Here is an 18,260-nt window from a genome sequence, read left to right on the forward strand (position 1 = left end):
ACTTGTTTCAAAAAAATAATACATAAATAAATATTTTTAAATTTGAAGAGACAATTATACTGTTAATCGCAATTATTTCCCAGACAATCAATTGTACAGCAACATTTGGAGTTGTTACAGCTCTGTTTGTGCCTACCTCTAACTGAGAGATCTTGAGGTCACAGTCGTGCATCCCGTCGTCTCCGAGGCAGATGTGAACGTGCTGACTCAGCGAGCCCTCGGCGCCCTCCAGCCTCAGTCTGAGCGCGTGCAGCTCAGATAAGCTGCGGGAGGATGTCCTGGACACCTCAACCGTCTTAATCTCTTTAGTCACCACCTTCACGTCTTTTACCCTCTTTTTCTGCTCCGCTCTTCGTCTATCCTCTTCGCGCCTCCTAGCCTCTTCTTCTCGCCTCCTGGCCTCCTCTTCGCGCCTCCTGGCCTCCTCTTCGCGCCTCCTGGCCTCCTCTTCGCGCCTCTTGGCCTCCGCTATTATGATCAGCTGCTGTTGTTGTTGCTGCTCGGCTGCCTGCTGCACTTCTATCTGTTCCTGTTGTGCAACTGTGAGTAGTAGACACAAGATATGTTTTTTTTGTTCATAATTGGTTGAGGAAAACATGAAGCCCTGAAGACTCTCGTATTTAAACATGATTTGCATTCTCCAACGCCAAAGCAACAGTTTCTCTCATGTTAAAAAAGGTAAATAACATTGGAGAACTCCATATTGAAAAATGTAGTCTAGAACACAGAGTGGGTTTTCTAAAATTGTAATGAAATGTGTTTTTGACACAGCTTCAGGGATTTTTTTTTTACAAAAACATTGTTTATTTCCCCCTTAAAATATTTGATGCCGTTGCATACGTTCAAGTTTGGAAACATTTTTGTCGATAAAAATATAGAAGTTAGAAATTAGGGGGGACATTGGTGATATGCAATAAGTGATACATAAATGCAAACAGATTTCATTTGCATACATGCATAATAACCTAGCAAACAACACATACTCAAACTGATCTTGACTGACCAGAAACTAACAAAAATAATTGAATTTCTGTATTATTAATGCACTGACCGCAAAAAAATCGGTTCCATTGGTAAAGTAATACAAACAAGGCAAAACTAAATTATAGTTCTCGCCACCAAAAGTCAATTATTTTCTCAGGAAAATCGTCCTTTTGTCTTTTGCAATAAAACTGCACATTGTATATAAATCAAAGTATACGTTTGTTTTCATGCAGAGTGTGAGGTGTATATTCTTTGTAATACTGACTGTAAGTCGGCAGCTGCACCACTATTTGCTCATAGTGGTCCTGGGCTCCGGTGAACTGGCTCTCGATGCCTCTCTTGTCGTCGTCGGTAAACATCTGGGAGCCGTGGCTGTTCACTCGGAACTCCTCGTAGTGAGTCTCCAGGCTCTTGATAAGTTGGCGGTATTCCTCAGGACGCATGCTGGACAGCTGAACACACACAAACATTATGTTTAACCCGTTTTCAAAGTTACTATATCAGAAATATGGGTTTCTTTTAACCAAAACACCCAAAAAATAACACGGATGGTTCCATACAACGCTCTTTGCAGGTAAATTTAATTATCACTTTTATTCAATTTTGGGTGTTTTATTCAATTTGATATAGCATTTGAAAAAAAATAAAAAAGACTGAAATGGTTTCCAAACCGTATATCCTGACTAAACATTGACATATACCAGTGATTATCCTCTGATCTTAACTATTTGTTGTCATAATTTCAGCTTCCTTTTTTTAATTCAAAATGTAGACATAATATTATATAAATGAGGTTTATTGACCATGAATTTCAAAAATAAAATTCAAAACTTTTTGTGGTCATATGACACATGCCAAAAACGTTGAAAGAAGCAACACAAACTTTGAAAAAAAAAAGGATAAAAAACTTGGAAAAAGGCAACAAAAATGTCAAAAAAGTGTTAATTTTCTATTTTGACAAGTTGTATAGAAGACGATAAGACAACACAAGGGTTAAAAAAATAAGAAAGAAATGCAGTGGTGGAATGTAACCAAGTACATTTACTAAGTAAGTAATCTAATCTAAAATCTAAGGTACTTGTACTTTACTTGAGTCTTTTCTTTTCATGCCACTTTCTACTTCTACTCCGCTACATTTCGAGAGAAATATTGTACTTTTTACTCCACTACATTCATCTGACAGCTTCAGTTACTAGTACTACTTTACAAATAAAGACTTTTGCACACAAAACAAATGTAGTGTATAAAATACGATGTTTTATTATAAAATTAAACTACAAACTTTTACTTTACTTTCTCTAATACTTTAAGTACATTTTCCTGATTATACTACTTCCATACTTTCACTTATGTAACATTTTCAATGCATGACTTTTACTTGTAACAGAGTATTTTTACAGTGTGGTATATATGGTAGTAAAGGATCTCAATACTTCTTACACCACTGCCAAAAGGTATAAAGGCAGAGCACATTAAAGAGAAAGGGTAAGAGAGAAGTTTCTTTATCACATACCACGCTGATGGTAAGGGAGTTGATTTTTCTGATATCCAGGAGGCAGTACTGCCAGGCGATGAGACTCTTAACATTGATGTACAGCTGACTCCAGATTTGCAGGATGGCCTCATAGTACTGCTCGTTCCTTTGGATAACACAGAGACAAAAGTTAAACCTCACAACAACAAGGTTTCTTGTATCTTCAGTGTTTCCTTTAGGATTTTTTTAGCAGTGGGTGCAGGTCTCTCCGAACATTCTTAAATTGCAATGTGAGCGGCAGGATAATTTAAAAGGCAACTGTGACTACATTGTGCATCTGCTCTATTTCTGATACCGTGGCGGCAGAAATTTTGCCATGGCGGGCCGCCACTACAAAATCAACGTAGAGGAAACACTGATCTTCTTAGCAGCAAAAGCAAACTATTATCGCATCTTAGGCTATGTTCAGACCAAAAAAAGCAATCCAGCAATTTGCCGCAGGGTTGTGCGGCGGTGTGGGAGTGTCACTCAAATGGCCCATTTGTGTGACATCCTGTTGTGTTCTTTAACCCCCCCCCCCCCCACCCCACAATGTAGCACAAGTAGACTTTATATTTCACAGTTACTGTTTTCCGTCAGATCGTTTATAGACCTCGGCATTTCCAAACCACACTTGAAGGCTGCTTCATTTCACGGAGAAAGAGAAAAAGAAAAGAGACGAGCGAGACAGATCAACTATACTTTGTTGTTTTGCAAATATCCAGCTGTTCCTGGGCAGTTCAGTGCTTGTGTTTGGTGTTTTAAAACTTTCTTGTGACAGCGCTAGAGGCAGTGATGTTTCCTGTTTACTGTACGGGACTCTCACACCGCCACAAAACCGACTGACAAGTCTGATCGCCGGTTACTTGATTGGCCACAGCAGCGTTCTCCAAAAGTTGAGTTGGTCACAACTTTTCAACACATGCTGCTGCAGTATTTATTTTTTTTGTCTCCCCCCCCTGCGGCAATCTTTACCGCAGCCTTAATGCACTGCCCCCGTTCGATATAAATGCAAGGACCTGCGTTTTTGCCGCACCGTCTGACAGTCAACGCAGGCTGTGTGAATGCAGACTTACTTGTTGGCCAGACTGATGCTGAGCGGGTTGGGAGGCGGTACGATCAGGCACACAGAGGGCACCAACATATCCAGTCCTCCCGGGCCTGTCACGTTCCACTTACTGCGTTGACTGTTGTCCTTTAGGATCGCCTCATTTCCCTTACAGATCACCTTCTGCGGAGTCCAATAAAAATACATTCCATCAATAAGTAAATAAAGAAACAAAATCAAATCTGGCATGACAAGACAAGTCTTTGAAAGTTTTTAAAAATACTATCAGATTTTCTTTTTTAAAAACACATTTTAAAGGCTATAATGATTTCCGTACAGGTTAGACCTCCTTACAGGTGTGTATATGTGGCGTAATTCCACCCACCCAACATGCCTTCATCCTACACTGGTTACAGAAAATTAGCCTAACAAAATTGCCACTCATCTTTCCTACGATGTGACAAGAGCGTGCGAATGAAACATTAGATTGTTACATTTTACTAATTTAGAGGCTGGCCGGCCGGCTAGTAAGCTAGCTTGCTTGCTAGAGGGCTAATTGTTTAGTGCAGAGGGTGCAGAGAGAGGTCTATTACGGTCTTTATATTGTATTTCACGGTATAGGGTATAAGTTTATTAACGTTAGTTTATTTTTTAATGTGTAGGTTTGTAGATCTTTTAAAATACATGTTATGTTTAAATAATACACCAACACAAGCAGTTATGTATATCTCGTACGTTTTCCATCTTGTGGACATAATCGTTCATACCTATATGGTTTTTAGAAGGAACATTCGAATGTCATTTTGACCAGTTTTGACAGCTCTTATGTGTATTGGATTGATCAGATGAGGCGAAAAATGAAAAGAGCCTTCTGTGGGCGCTCTCACAGTCGTTTGTTTGTTTTCCTCACTACAGTTTTCAAGCTGACTGTGGCCTATTGTGGCCGATGGCGATTAAAGGCCGACGCGTGGCGACGGTGCGGGACACACCGCACAAATTAGGACCTTTCGAAAACTGACCTGGTCTTGTTTGAAGTCACACAGGGCTTTGACAATGGTGGGGCTGCTACTCTTCTCTTCAGGGTTTCTGGGTTTCAGCCTCACAATGCTCCTGGACTTGCTGACCAGATGTTGAACCTGCCTCTTGTTTTCCATAATCTTCTCTTTCTCCCTCTGGAGATTTTAAAATAAAACAAAAGAAGAAGATCAGAAACAATAATAATGCAGATCAAAAAAATAATAATTACAAACTGTAGCTCTTCTGTGGCTTTTTCAAACAGAAAAAGGTGATAATATAAAAAAACTAAACTAATAAAATACACAATGTGGAAATAATAAAATTGAAGAAGGTACACAATAAAGACACAATAAACACAACAGGACAAAACAGCTTACGGCAATTAAAAGGCAAAATTATAAAAAGGTGAGTTCTGACCATCTACAGACTCAGACATTCTGACATTATATGAGAAATAAAAAAAATAAAAAGTGTTTGTACCTCCAGACCCTTGAGGAGCTCCACTAGGTTCTCCAGTGGAGTGTTCTTGTCACAGGTGAATCTCTTACGGACCGTCTCATGTTCCTTCTGCAGAATGCCATACGTCTCATTGGCCTCTTTGAAGAACTGAGATACATAAAAGAAATGATTAGGAATACATTATAGGGGCTTCCTACAGTGTTACTTAGAGGAAGCGGCCCGCTTTACTTGACATTAGTCAGCTAACATCAGAAAAAAATGAATGCACTTTTATGAAATATTATATTAACCCTCAGGGGAATAAAATCAGAGGGTCTATATCACACGGCAAAGCCATTATATCTACTGTTTAGACCACAACAGAGTTACTTAATTGATCAAAAGAAATGAGAGGTGTCAGGATTCATCTCAGCACATAACAGTGACCGAATAATCACAACATAATTTCCCTTTGCATCAATTAATGCACACACTAACCCCTAGTTTCCACCAGGCGCATCTGCGCTGCGTTCCCGGCGTGTGGCGTGGCCCCTGAGCAATCAACGACCATTCAAGTCAATGTTTGATATTCCACCAGCTGCACCACGGCGCGTCCCAGAAGGGTGCGTGAAGTGGCTCTCCGCTCCACTAAATATACGCACTTTCACACAAGGTGCGGGAAGTTCGGACAGCCAGGCAGGCTGTGAAACAGCGAGACTATCCAGTCAATTTACCAAAACACCCCCCCAAATATCGTTTATGTCTCCTTTACAACACCACGGACAACGAGAGATTCATCTTGGAGGTTGAAAAACATAATACCACATCACAGATCTTTTTTTATCAGGACAACACCAGAAAAGAGAAGGCATGTAGTTTAACTGCAGGAGTGCTAGGAGTGGAAGGTAGATACTAGCTTTTGGATACTACTAGATACTAGCTCTATAAAGCTTTCTGCGAGTCGGGCAGAACGACGCTCCACTTCTGAGACGCGCCCGGTGTGGTATGGCGCGTGGCAGAGGACGGAACAAAACAGCGGCCCAGCCGAAACGCAGCACAAACGTGCCCAGTGGAAAATTGGAGTAAGTGCAGAATGTGAGCATTACTCCGATTCTCCACTGGGCGCATCTGTGCTGCTTTCCGGGTTTGTTCCGTCTTCCACCACACGCCATACCATGCCTTTATTCCATAGTTGAAAGTGTAAAGAGAGATAGGAAACATAAGGAGAGAGCGGTATGTTTGAAATCGAACCATAGATGTTGAAATTATTTGCTGATCATGTGTTTTTGACTCTTCTGTTAGCTTCGGTTTTGGTCGCCACCAACTCCTGAGGGAAATATCTGCCACTTAAGCTGTTAAATGCCCCAATGTGTTGACAAGCTACTTGCTAGTCAGTATTGGCCTGATATCCAATATCAGTTTGGGATCAGTGCATCCCTATTCATTACAGTATTTTTAAGTGTTATGTTTCGTCATGTTACCTGGCTGTAAGCTGCATTCTCCTTCAGATGAATGTCAATGCACTTTGTGATTTGAAGAAGCCAACTCCACTGAGTCTGCAGAGTGTCCTTGTAAGCCTACAAAACAAAGACAATATAATATAATATATATAATATAAAAAATAAAGAAACTAGAATCACTGCCTTGCGGTTGTCTGATTCACAGACTCATATAATATACAGTATGTAGTGAAGACTTTGAAGCTATTTCATAAAAAATATTAAGTGTATGTTTTGGCAAAACATGGATGCTTTACACGCAAAAAAATCAATACAATCAGCACAGTTTTAAGGCGGGCACCCAATATTGGTGTCCCCAATTCAGTATCGGACCAAATGTAAAGTATGGTCACAATCTCTCCTTCTGTCCCTGAGTTATGGTGTTTAACAATGGCCAGAAAAGTGTTTTTGCAGAACAATATGATGTCACAGTGGAGTTGACCTTTTGGATATAAAATGTCATCACCTCTTCAATTTAGCCTATTAGACATTTGTCTAAGTGGACGTTTGTGCCAAATTTGAAGACATTCCCTCAAGGCGTAACTGAGATATCGCGTTCATGAGAATGGGACAGACGTGAGGCCTTTGGTCCATAACTTTTGACCACCAAAATCTTACCAGTTCATCCTTGAGTCCAAGTGGACATTAGTGCCAAATGTGAAGAGATTCCCTCCAGGGGTTCCTGAGATATCGCATTCACAAGAATGGGATAGATGGACATACATATGTACTGACAGACAACCCGAAAACATCATTCCTCCGGCCACGGCTTTTGCCACGCGGAAGCATAATAAACAATAATTATATAATTATATGAATGCATGTAAACACTGTGTATGATCTGATGATAAAGGGATCGCTCCACACCTCAATCTTGTCTGAAGCTGGGTGGTTGTTCTTCAGGAGAGTATCTACTCTGGCTGTCAGCTTATTCAGGTCCTTCTCTTTGTCCTCCAGGGCACTCATCAGCTTCTGTTACATAAGAAGAGGTTTAGTAATCACACAGAAAACATCTGTGGCTTTGCTCTAAGTGGATGACTGACTGCAGCTGCCAAAGATCCAATGTATCACAGATGATTGCTCCCTTATGAGACGCAGATTAACTCCATAAAAAGGCATCAGCGTAATTTAGACTCACAGGATTGCCAAGAATGCTAATCGACTAGAAAGAAGCTCTTAAAAATTAAAATTAAACATGGATTTCTGTAGCGTCAAGGCATCAAAATAAACCCAATTCTCTCCTGGTTCTCTCTGAACCTTTGATCCTTTAATGGTTTTACTAACCGAGTAGCTCTCCTGCTTCTGTGGGATGTACTGGTCAATGTTCTTGTCTCCCCAGTCGAACATCAGCTCCTCCTCCTCCCTGTCGTTCACCCACATGATCTCTTTGGACATGTCCTGAATGACGCGCTTGAGTTCTTGCAGCTGCTCGATCCGACCGATCGACATTTGCTAGAAAGAGAGACGAGAGTACGTTTAGATACAACAATTTACCTGGAAATACACAACACAAGTAGTGATTAGCCAACAGAGTATTTTGCTATTTCTTTTACCTGTAGACTGTCCCATTCCTGATCCAGAGCGTGAATATTTCCCTTGTCTCCTTTCCTAAGCTGTGGCAAGAAAATCAACTTCAGTTAATGAAAGACTAGTCTCACATAGCCAGACCTTCCTCCACAGCGCTGCGAAGGAGAGTCTGGCTAGTCCACACAGCATTCAGGATGGGAGAAAAATGTGCTCTGGTTTATTGGCATTTCTTTAAACCAATCACAATTGTCTTGGGCGGTGCTAAGCGCCGGACGGAGCCACAGTGCCTCTGCAAAATAGCCTGGTGGAACATGTGTACGTTCAAAAGTTATTTTAGTGGTGCAACAGAAAACTCAGATTCAGGTAGTCTAGCTAGCTGTCTGGATTTACCCTGCAGAGATCTGAGGAGCAGTTAACCATAGTCCTCAGAAATCCACCGTTGCTTCAAATTACAACACAAAGAAAAAGGAAGGTGACGGACATCCGGAATTTCTGACAGCACCTGAACAATCCCGGAAATGAAACGGAATTTACCAGTTAAGGAGGTCTCAAAAGATGCTATGGAGTTGCAATAATGGACCTCTGCTGTTTCTATTTTGATTATTCTTTTATTAATCTGTCTTTTGTGAGTTTATACTAACTAGTAAATCCCTGAAGTACTGTACCAATACTATATCACCTACAACTAATTCCCCGTTAGGTGTTTTCTCTGGCATAGGAAAGTCACATTAATTGATATTTAATTAATATTAACTTGGACATTTTATACTCAGTGTAGGTTGCATCCAGGAATCTTTTTAAAGGGTTTCTTAACATTGTGAATTACATTTCTTTTCTTTTCTTTTCTTTTTTTTTCTCATATAAAAAAGCGCCAGAAAAAAAAGTCGAACCATGTATCCTGTGATTATCCATCACTGTGTGCCTTTTGATGCAGATCCAGATCCAGATACTGATTTACAATTTGTAAACATTTTATTTCATTGAGCTATAAATAACATTTAGAGCTTTTGGGGGAGGTACATTATTTGCGCTCTCTCACAAATTTATGTTACTGGGACTTCTGTTTCCAACAATACCATATATGCCATTGTGATGATAAATGTGCTAGGCTGAACCCACCAGGTCGTCTTTGGCTCGCTCCACCTCACTGGCCCTCTGGATGGAGCTGTGAAAGTTCTGGTGGTTGCTGAGCTGCTGCTCGATGGCTACAGGATCGTCTCCCCAGGAAGCCGTTTCTATCAGACGCTGAAACACGTAAATCATATTTGATCAACAGAAACAATAACAATAAGAACACTGCTGCAGCTAAAAACATTTCCGTAACCCTTGTGTTATCCTCGTGTTTGACCCGTTTAAGTTTTTTATATCAGAAATATTGGTTTTGTTCAACCAAACTGCCCAAAAATAACTTGGATGCATGGATGAACGTTGTATGGATACAACGTTCGTCGCTGGTAAAATTAATGATTACTTCCATTGAATTTTGATTGAAAAATCATTTTTTTACATGGTTTTAAAACAGTATCCAGGCTAAATGTTGCCATTAACCAGTCTGTGATTATCCACTCAACATCCTCTGATCTGAACTATTAGTTAAAATAATTTATAATTTCTGCATTTTGTAACGAAAAAATGATGTATAATGTCATAAATTAGGTTTATTGACCATAAATAAAAAAATTTAAAAAAGCATTGAAATAAGCAAAAACATTTTTTAAAAAGCGTCTAAAGAATAAACTTTTTTTTTTTCAATTTTGACCCTGTAGGACAACACAAGGGTTAATTTTACTTTCTTGTAGTTCATTTTGCAAAACCCTTCTGACACACATCTTGCAGCCCAGAGAGGGAGTTTCAAGGGTTTCCAAATATGTGTTTATGTCACCAGCAGGTGGTGGCAGAGAAACAAGTTGGGTAAGGATTTGTTTTTTTTCATTTTGCGAATTCCTGATTACGAGCCTCTTCACCAAAAACATCTCAGGAATCTACCAGAAAGCAAATTGCTTTGAGAATTGAAGACAAAACAAAACCTTTTAATGTCTTTTTTAATGCAGAAGCTCCCAAAAACTTGTATGTCCACTTGTGTGTTCTTGTTTTTCTGTCAATTCCTCATGAATATAATTATTCTTAATAGTAGACATAATTGCAACGAGCATTACCACTTCCTCAATCCAGTGTCTCTAACAACATAGAACAGATGAATGCATTCATCTCTAAACTCTGTTGTGTGCACAGTATGCTGAGTTCTGTGAGTCAGTTCACCAACACTGTTTATTCCTTTTTCTTGAAGTGACACGACACAAATGTAGTTTTTTTTTTTATAGTGAATGACCTAAATAAGGCTTAAAGGAACACACCGACTTATTGGGACTTTAGTTTATTCACCGTATCCCCCAGAGTTAGATAAGTCCATATGTACCCTTCTCATCTCCGTGCGTGTCGTAACTCTGTCTGATGCCCCCCACCGCTAGCCTAGCTTAGCCCAGACCCTGGAGGTAACCTGCTCCCTCTAGCCTACTGCTCTCAATAAGTGACAAAATAACGCCAACATGTTCCTATTTACATGTTGGGGTTTGTATAGTCACAGCGTGTACAAATAACAAGGTCACATGAGACACAGCCATCTTCTAACCGTATACAAACTGGGAACTATATTCTCAGAAGGCGAAGCACTGCGGTTAGAAGATGGCTGTGTCTCATGTGACCTTGTTATTTGTACACGCTGTGACTACAGTGTGAGGAGGTGACGCATCGTAATGCATCGTGATATCGAATCGATTCGAATCATTGACAGGATAATTGTAATTGAATTTAATCGTGACACCAGTGAAGATTCACACCATTCACACCCGTAGTGTGTGTGTGTGTGTGTGTGTGTGTGTGTGTCTGTGTACGTGCATACACACCTTTTGCTGTGCAATCCAGGCCATAGCGTCTTGGCAGCTCCTTCCCGGCTCCTCCCAGCCTCCGGAGCCCCCTCTGGTGCTCCTCCTCCTGTGCGTGGTGCCAGAGATGGCCATGTGGACCCCCTTCAGCTGGTCTTTACATATTTCCAAACTATAGATTAGGAAGAGAGAAGGGACATTTGGCAATACTTGTATGTAAATCATTTTAGTAAAAAAAGAAAGGGAGAAGTCTTCCTTACGTCCTGACTACGTTGTCATTGGGCAGTCCCAGATCTCTCAGGTCCATCGCGCAGGCCTTAAGCTGCTCAATGGTATCTTTGGCCTTCATCATGTAGCGCTCTGCCTCATTTGAGGCACTGCCCTGCAAGACATACACAAAGCATTCAGGGAGGTGTACAAAACCACTGCACAGAAAGCAAAATATGCATCCATACATTTCCCTGCGAAAGGTTTCAGTCTATGTTGAAATTCGCAAAATGTTTCTATTTGTGAACTGAGAAACAACCAATAATGTCTGTCAAGTTTAGCCCTGTTTTATCCAATAGATTTAATGTCTACCAACCAAAAGGATCTGACAGTTTTCCTACTTATTTTTGGTCATATGCCACCCCTCATTAAAACGTTGTGTGTGCAAAAGCCTTTGTTAATATTTGTATCTGTTGGATTTTTTTTTTGATATGACAAACACCTAGTCTTTGTTTTTCTTTAATAATAAATGCAGCACTTTCACTTAACACTGAATTTGTCAGATTTGAGTTGACAGGACAAAAATTCCTGAAGAAAAAAACTCCACGAGAAAAACCTTGAAACTTGATAATTTCATGACTTTTGAAAGGAAGTAATAAAGTGATATGCAGTATTTGAAAAATGTCATTCAGCTAGACAGAGCCAGCGATAGCAGCTAATTATTCACACACCAACGATGGCTTTTACACTTCTGGTGAACTTGGCAGAAAAACAAGTAATTCACAAGAAGTTGCTCAGCACAAAGTTGAGGAGGTGTGTGTGTGTGTGTGTGTGTGTGTGTGTGTGTGTGTGTGTGTGTGTGACTGTTGAAATGTTGCTGAAGGGGGTATGGCTCTAAAAACAGATCCAACAGAGAGAAAAACAACTTGGTTTCATTATCAGCCTGGTTCCTATTACATGTTCTGACAACCATCACTATTTCTGTCTTTCTTTTTAAAAAATTTTGCCAACCAAAGTAAAGCTGCAACACGATACACAACACTTTTTCTTTTGAAATAAAATCCCACAGAAAGAGCTCTGACCCAGACAGGCTTCAATTTGCACAACTGTAGGGAAAAGAGCCAAAAAGTAGTGCTGCAAAACAAAGCATGACTCACAGACTGAAGGGCGTAGTCGGCTTTCTTCAGGTAGTCATGGCACTGGGCCTGCAGGATCAGGGCCCTCTGCTGGATGGAACTGCAGGGAGCAGCAGAGAGAACTTATCAGCATCAAGCTCATTACTATACTGTAATAATATTCAGCTGCATTATTTGTATACAAGGCACAATATCACAGTTTAGACCAGAGCTTCCTGACTGTTTTTAACCATGTGATGTAATGAGCAGTTTCACCAAAGACAGCTTTCTCTTGGCAGATTGATTCATTTGAATATTTTTGACAGCCAGTATTTCACAACAAAAAGCTGACTTCAGACTTTATTTTTCTTCTCTCCCATCCTGTTAAATCCTCTCTTGATCTCGAAGATTTGTCCTGTGGGAACCGCTGACTCAGACCACACAGTGCGGATGAATGTCCTGTCCTGATTATCACATGCAGCATTGCATGGCTTTGAGGAAACACTTTCATTTTGGGGTCATTTTTTGTCCTAGCAATTATCTAGAATGAAGTTTATATGTAACTGAAAATCTCTTGGGAGGTTTTCTGCAAAGGGACGTGTAGTAAGGCATTAATATTAGTGAAAATCAAATAAAAATACAAATGACAACGTTTATTATGTACCTCAGAAAGGAATAAATGATGTATTCTCAAACATTTAAGTCAAGTTATGGTAACTGGTAACGCTTTTTTAAAATGTGTAGTTGGGAGCTGGTTTATATACATTTTTTATGTGTATTACAGTGTTTTCTCTATGTTGTTTTTGTAGTGGCGGCAAAATTTCTGCCGCCACGGTATCAGAAATAGGGCAGACGCACAATGTAGTCACGGTGGCCTTTTAAATGATCCTGCCGACATAATGCACCCCCCGTTGGCTGCCGCTCACATTGCAATTTAACAACAAGTCAAACTATTCAGAGGTTACTGGGCCCGTCCAGTTTAATTCCACATACTGTCGTGTTGATGTAGTTTATTGTCAAAACGAGTCGACTATTAAACAAACAGCTCCACCAAAAACGTCACCGCGGTGGGTCCGTTCTAATTGGACAACGTTCAACTTGTCAGTTCTGTCAGCTCATCATCCTGATATCAAACATCTGGAAACGTCATTAATCATTAAGTGTAATAAAATATAAATTGGAAATAGTCTATAGATGTAGTCATAGATGTTTTTTTGTAGACCTGTTGTAGATGTTAAGTGCCCTATAGTTCCTCAAAAAATACAGTTCAATAACAACTGAAAATATGCCTCATTGTGTGTGAATAGAGGTAAATAAATATATTTGTTTGTGTTGCAGCGAAGTGTCAGTTCCGTTTTTGCGGCAGGGCGCGGGGCTGGGGTGGGGGGGTGGGGTTGTTGTTCGGACAGACCTGCCCCCACTGCTAAAAAAAAATCCTAAAGGAAACACTGTACTGTATTATGAGCTATTACGGGCTGGGAATAGTTAATGCATGACACAATAATAAAAACATCCTTATCATCACCACATGCAGTAGTTTCACTGAAAACAGAGGAGGTTAATTTGGTCTCTCTGCTTTAGCACATACTGGATTTCTGAGGCCAATACTGGATTTCAACATTTGAGAGTTATGATAACAATATATTGGCCTGACATGAACAATCTGATGAGAATCTATCATCAAAAAGGTCACTGTTTCTAAACAAAGTCAAACATATCTTTGGCATTTCTGTACTGCAACTTCTTGTTACTTATCAGCCGACATGTGTGCCATTAACAATATACTGAGCAAAAGTTCCTCTAAAACTAACACACACTTCCACAAAACAAAAAAGGTCCTGGATGCAAAAACAGAAAGACAAAAAAAAAAAAAAAAAAACAGACATAGGATCGAAACATCTGCACACTTATATGTCCTTTGCACCAAAGATTATCCAACCTTTTTTGGACCTTTGTCAGAGCCTGAGGACAATGATTTCTCTGCCATAAGCTTATACTGACTGAAATATCAGCCCAATCGGTTGATCTGTCTAGTTGTGATTACTGAATCCTTTTCGTGGCTTTTTCTTTGAAAAAAAAATCCACTGCCACAACTCTACTTTCCTAATCAGAAGGCCCACATAAATACCTGGTAATAAATATCAGAAACTCCATGATTTCAAATGCATAAAAAAACGATTGGCCCCAGAAACTAAAAATGTTCTTTCATCATGTCAGACATCTTGTGATCATGTTGGCCAGATGACCTCTCTGCCCATTTCTGAAGTACCACAGTGACATACAGTATTTCCCCTGTGGGTGATAGTGTGGAAAGTCTGAAACTGACAAACGTTTCTGGAACAAGTGAGTGTTAAACTGTTGCAGCAGAGGGAACTTAGCAGCTCAATGTGAGCTATAAATCAAACTCAATGTGTTTCTCTCTCCAGGGAGGGAAGCTGCCGTGCAAAACACAGCTATTCCAGTGCAGCCTCGTTTTATTATCACTGTGTGTTATTAATGATTTAATAAAAGATTCAGGTCAGTGGTTACTCATTTAACAAACATACTATGGATGCATATACAATAGGTACAAAAGTATGCAACCTTACTTTAACTTGCATGCAGACAGAGTCAATAACTTTTGTGAAGCATTAAGTCATTAACCCTGTACCAAAACTCAATGAAACAGATGTAAATGTCAGGGTATTTTGCAGATTTGCAGAAGATAATCATTACCCAGTAGGCCTAATTATATGATCCTTGCAAATATTATCCTGCATTTGTATGGTAAATGTGATGTTTGGGCTGCAAATACCAGAGTTTTTTTTTAGCTTAAGGGTATGTGTACTCAAGGTGTGCAGTGCCGAAAGGAACACTGGGATAAAACAGACTGCATTGTTAATATTTAATAGCAAGCAGCTTTCAAGCTGACATGTATCCTGTGGCACAAAATGCCCCCCTGGTTCACAGAAACAGGCAACAGGTGGCCGCGACAGGAGAGCAGATTAAATAATAGTATTAACCAGAAAATTAAAATCATACCTCGTTCCGCCTCCCATTCCGCCCGACATTCCGGCGCTCACCATTCCGCCTGCCATTCCGCTCGACATTCCGCCTCCCGTACCGCTCATCATTCCGCTCGACTTTCCGCCTGCCACTGCGCTCGACATTCCGCCTCCAGAGCCGCTCATCATTCCGCCTCCCGTACCGCTCATCATTCCGCCTCCCCTGCCGCCCGACATTGTGGCGTTCACCATACCGCTCGACATTGCGCTCATCATTCCGCCTCCCGTGCCGCTCATTTTTCCGCGTGACATTCCGCCCCCCATGCCGCCTCCAGATGACTTTGAAAAGGTGTAGGTGTTGTACTCTCCGTCCATGTAGGGTTCGTATCCATTACCGCCTCCGTGCAGGATCTCGCTCCGGGAGTACTGGACAGTCCCCCCGCCAGTCAAGTCGCCTTTGGAGCCGACCCTGCGGCCCGTGTACAGGGCCTTCTGAGACCCGTACATACTCATTCTGACACGGAAACGGCCGCCAAAGCGACTCTGTGGAAGCTACAGGTAGAATATAGTCTCTCTCTCTCTCTCTCTCTCGCTCTCTCTCCCTCTCTCTCTCTCTCTCTCCGTGTCCACCTTTTCGCCCCGGCCCTTTGCTCTCTCTGGTGCAGACTGCAACCAAACGTCAGGGGAGGATCGTTTTTGGAGGCTAGTGACCACACCTCTATGACTCTCCCTATAACCTACTGAGCCAAAAACTCTAAACCAAACTCAGCTGGAGGCAGAGAGTGCGTTTGTGCTGTTTGTAATTCTATCTCTGTGGGGACCAATTTTACTTTCAGACAAGTGAGGCCATCTTTGAGAAGTTTTGATAGGCCTATTTTAAAAATTCAGAACATTTTTTTAAAGGATTAGACATTGTTTAAGGTGTTCTAGGACATGAAAACGTAAAAACATTTTTAGAAAGTAAAGACATTTTTAAAAGTGATTGATGTGAGGTTAATGCGGTTAGGGTGTGGTTAGACAGGTACGGTGATGGGTTGGTTAAGACCTAGAATACATTATGTTCTCACAAGATAAGTAGAACATGTGTGTGTGCTCTGGTATGCACAACTTTTATTTGCCAGTGGAGCTAAAATAAAATAAAACTAAACAAAGATAGCAACATAAAAATGCATTAAATATGTGATTATCAAAGAAATATTTCCCACATTATTGACAATTTGTATGTATTTGAATGCTATTTCTTACATATTTTGATATCTTGACACACCTTGAAACATCTGCATTCTGCAATAGGGCACTCTCATTTTAAATAACAGCTGTAAAGAGCTCCAAAGAGCTTCAAGGTAAACTGTTGCAATGACAAGGTGATGCCTCAAGCATTTACAGCACGCCCAATTCTTCACCCTCTGTCAAAAAACTCTCTCTCTCTCTCACACACACACACACACACACACACACACACTACTTAAACACTTGCCTCCAGCCAATGGGTGGGATTCACAGGAGAAAAACAAGTTTGACAACTGTTTTTGAATGACAGTCATGTTGGTTGCATTGCGTCTAAATATGATAAATGGAAAAAAGATAAACGTATGAAGCCAACCCTGATTTACTGATTAATGCTTTATTCATGTCACACCTATACTGTTTATGCCCTAATTTATTTTTTTGTGCAAAGCTAAAGTTTTACGAATTTACAGATGTGTTCAAAATCACTTTTCTTGAGTAACTCAATCTGCCAAATGTCATTCATTTTTTGTGAATGTACTGTATCATCCTGAAATAGTGGCATCATGAGTATGTCTATGTCATACATTCATGGATGCCGCTTTAAAACAAAATGTGTCTGGTGTTTTTCTTTTGGCTTGGTCGTAAGTGAAAAACATTAGCCGTCATTTCAGTATGTAATTGTTACAATTGCATCCATGCTCCATCTACAAACCCAGTCACCTTTTGTTACTTTTAGGGGTGCAAGTTCATCATTAAAATATTAATATCCTTCTTTCCTAGGCCCTGTGACCTTCTAACGCAGCTTGAAATGAGCTGGCTGAGTGGACAACTGTCAAGTATAAAACCACCATAGACTTTGTAATCACACTACACAAGTGTAAAGTATAAAGCACACACATTCTCATGACAGGTTCATAGAACTAAAAAGTATGCACAGCAATTTGTATGATATCTTACGAAATTACGACAGAAAAGTTTAGGCGACAAAAGGTGACTGTGAGCCGGGTACCATTCACCAGGTGACACTCGTGAAAGTTAAGTCTAACCATAAAAGGTCACTGTCAAGTGGTGACATAGCAGTTCAGTTTAGGCATCAAAACGACTGGTTAAGATTATAAAAAAGGTTTTTGGTTTGGGTTAAAACACCGGTCCCCTTACTTCTGGGACACAAACACCCGTTTCCTGGGGGAAAGTCTTTAAGTGCTAATATTATGCTCATTTTCAGGTTCATAATAGTATTTAGAGGTTATATCAGAATAGGTTTATGGTGGCCGGGTTAGCTCGGTTGGTAGAGCGGGCGCACATATGTAGAGGTTTACTACTCGACGCAGCGGGGGTTCAACTCCTGCGGCCCTTTGCTGCATGTCATTCCCCCTCTCTCTCCCCTTTCATGTCTTCATCTGTCCTGTGAAAATAAAGGCCTACAAATGCCCCAAAAAATAATCTTAAATAAAAGAATAGGTTTATGTGCTTTGATTTTCAAAAAACACCATCTTTTTGTTGTACTGCACATTGCTGCAGCTCCTCTTTTCACCCTGTGTGTTGAGCTCTCTGTTTTAGCTACAGAGTGAGGCATCTCACTTCTGTTACAGCTTTGTTGGGAGTCGCACATGCGCAGTAGCTAGGTAAGGACTACTAGCCAGTCAGAAGTAGAGTATGAGGGCGTGTCACGCTAGCAGTTAAGCGAGTATTACAACGCGTGTAACAAAGTGACCACGTTTGTCTCTGAAGTAAAGGCTGGACTACAACAGAGCTGTTTGGAGCAGTTGGTGAACAGTGTTTTCTGTTGGAGATGGTAAGTCCCTTTGGGGGGGAC

At 40.5% G+C, this 18,260-nt stretch overlaps 1 protein-coding gene across 2 annotated transcripts in view; it reads right to left on the reverse strand.

Annotated features, from left to right (window-relative positions):
* Positions 1–15,857, reverse strand: part of dspb (desmoplakin b) — a 35,772-nt gene extending 19,915 nt beyond the window's left edge. Inside the window, exons 1-15 of one of the 2 annotated variants that reach the window (XM_078258343.1) lie at positions 15,252–15,857; positions 12,273–12,351; positions 11,169–11,290; positions 10,930–11,080; positions 9,146–9,271; positions 8,053–8,112; positions 7,784–7,951; positions 7,367–7,471; positions 6,482–6,577; positions 5,043–5,168; positions 4,565–4,717; positions 3,574–3,728; positions 2,498–2,624; positions 1,250–1,436; positions 137–540 (exon numbers count right to left, since the gene is read on the reverse strand). In XM_078258343.1, the coding sequence (XP_078114469.1) occupies positions 137–540; positions 1,250–1,436; positions 2,498–2,624; positions 3,574–3,728; positions 4,565–4,717; positions 5,043–5,168; positions 6,482–6,577; positions 7,367–7,471; positions 7,784–7,951; positions 8,053–8,112; positions 9,146–9,271; positions 10,930–11,080; positions 11,169–11,290; positions 12,273–12,351; positions 15,252–15,727 (2,535 nt within the window). In that variant the 5' untranslated portion in view covers positions 15,728–15,857. The remainder of the gene's footprint in view (positions 1–136; positions 541–1,249; positions 1,437–2,497; positions 2,625–3,573; positions 3,729–4,564; positions 4,718–5,042; positions 5,169–6,481; positions 6,578–7,366; positions 7,472–7,783; positions 7,952–8,052; positions 8,113–9,145; positions 9,272–10,929; positions 11,081–11,168; positions 11,291–12,272; positions 12,352–15,251) is intronic. The other variant, XM_078258344.1, reaches the window with a different exon arrangement.
* Positions 15,858–18,260: the final 2,403 nt, after the last annotated feature.

This window comes from Sander vitreus, chromosome 9 (assembly GCF_031162955.1).
Source record: "Sander vitreus isolate 19-12246 chromosome 9, sanVit1, whole genome shotgun sequence".
NCBI classification, from domain to species: domain Eukaryota; kingdom Metazoa; phylum Chordata; class Actinopteri; order Perciformes; family Percidae; genus Sander; species Sander vitreus.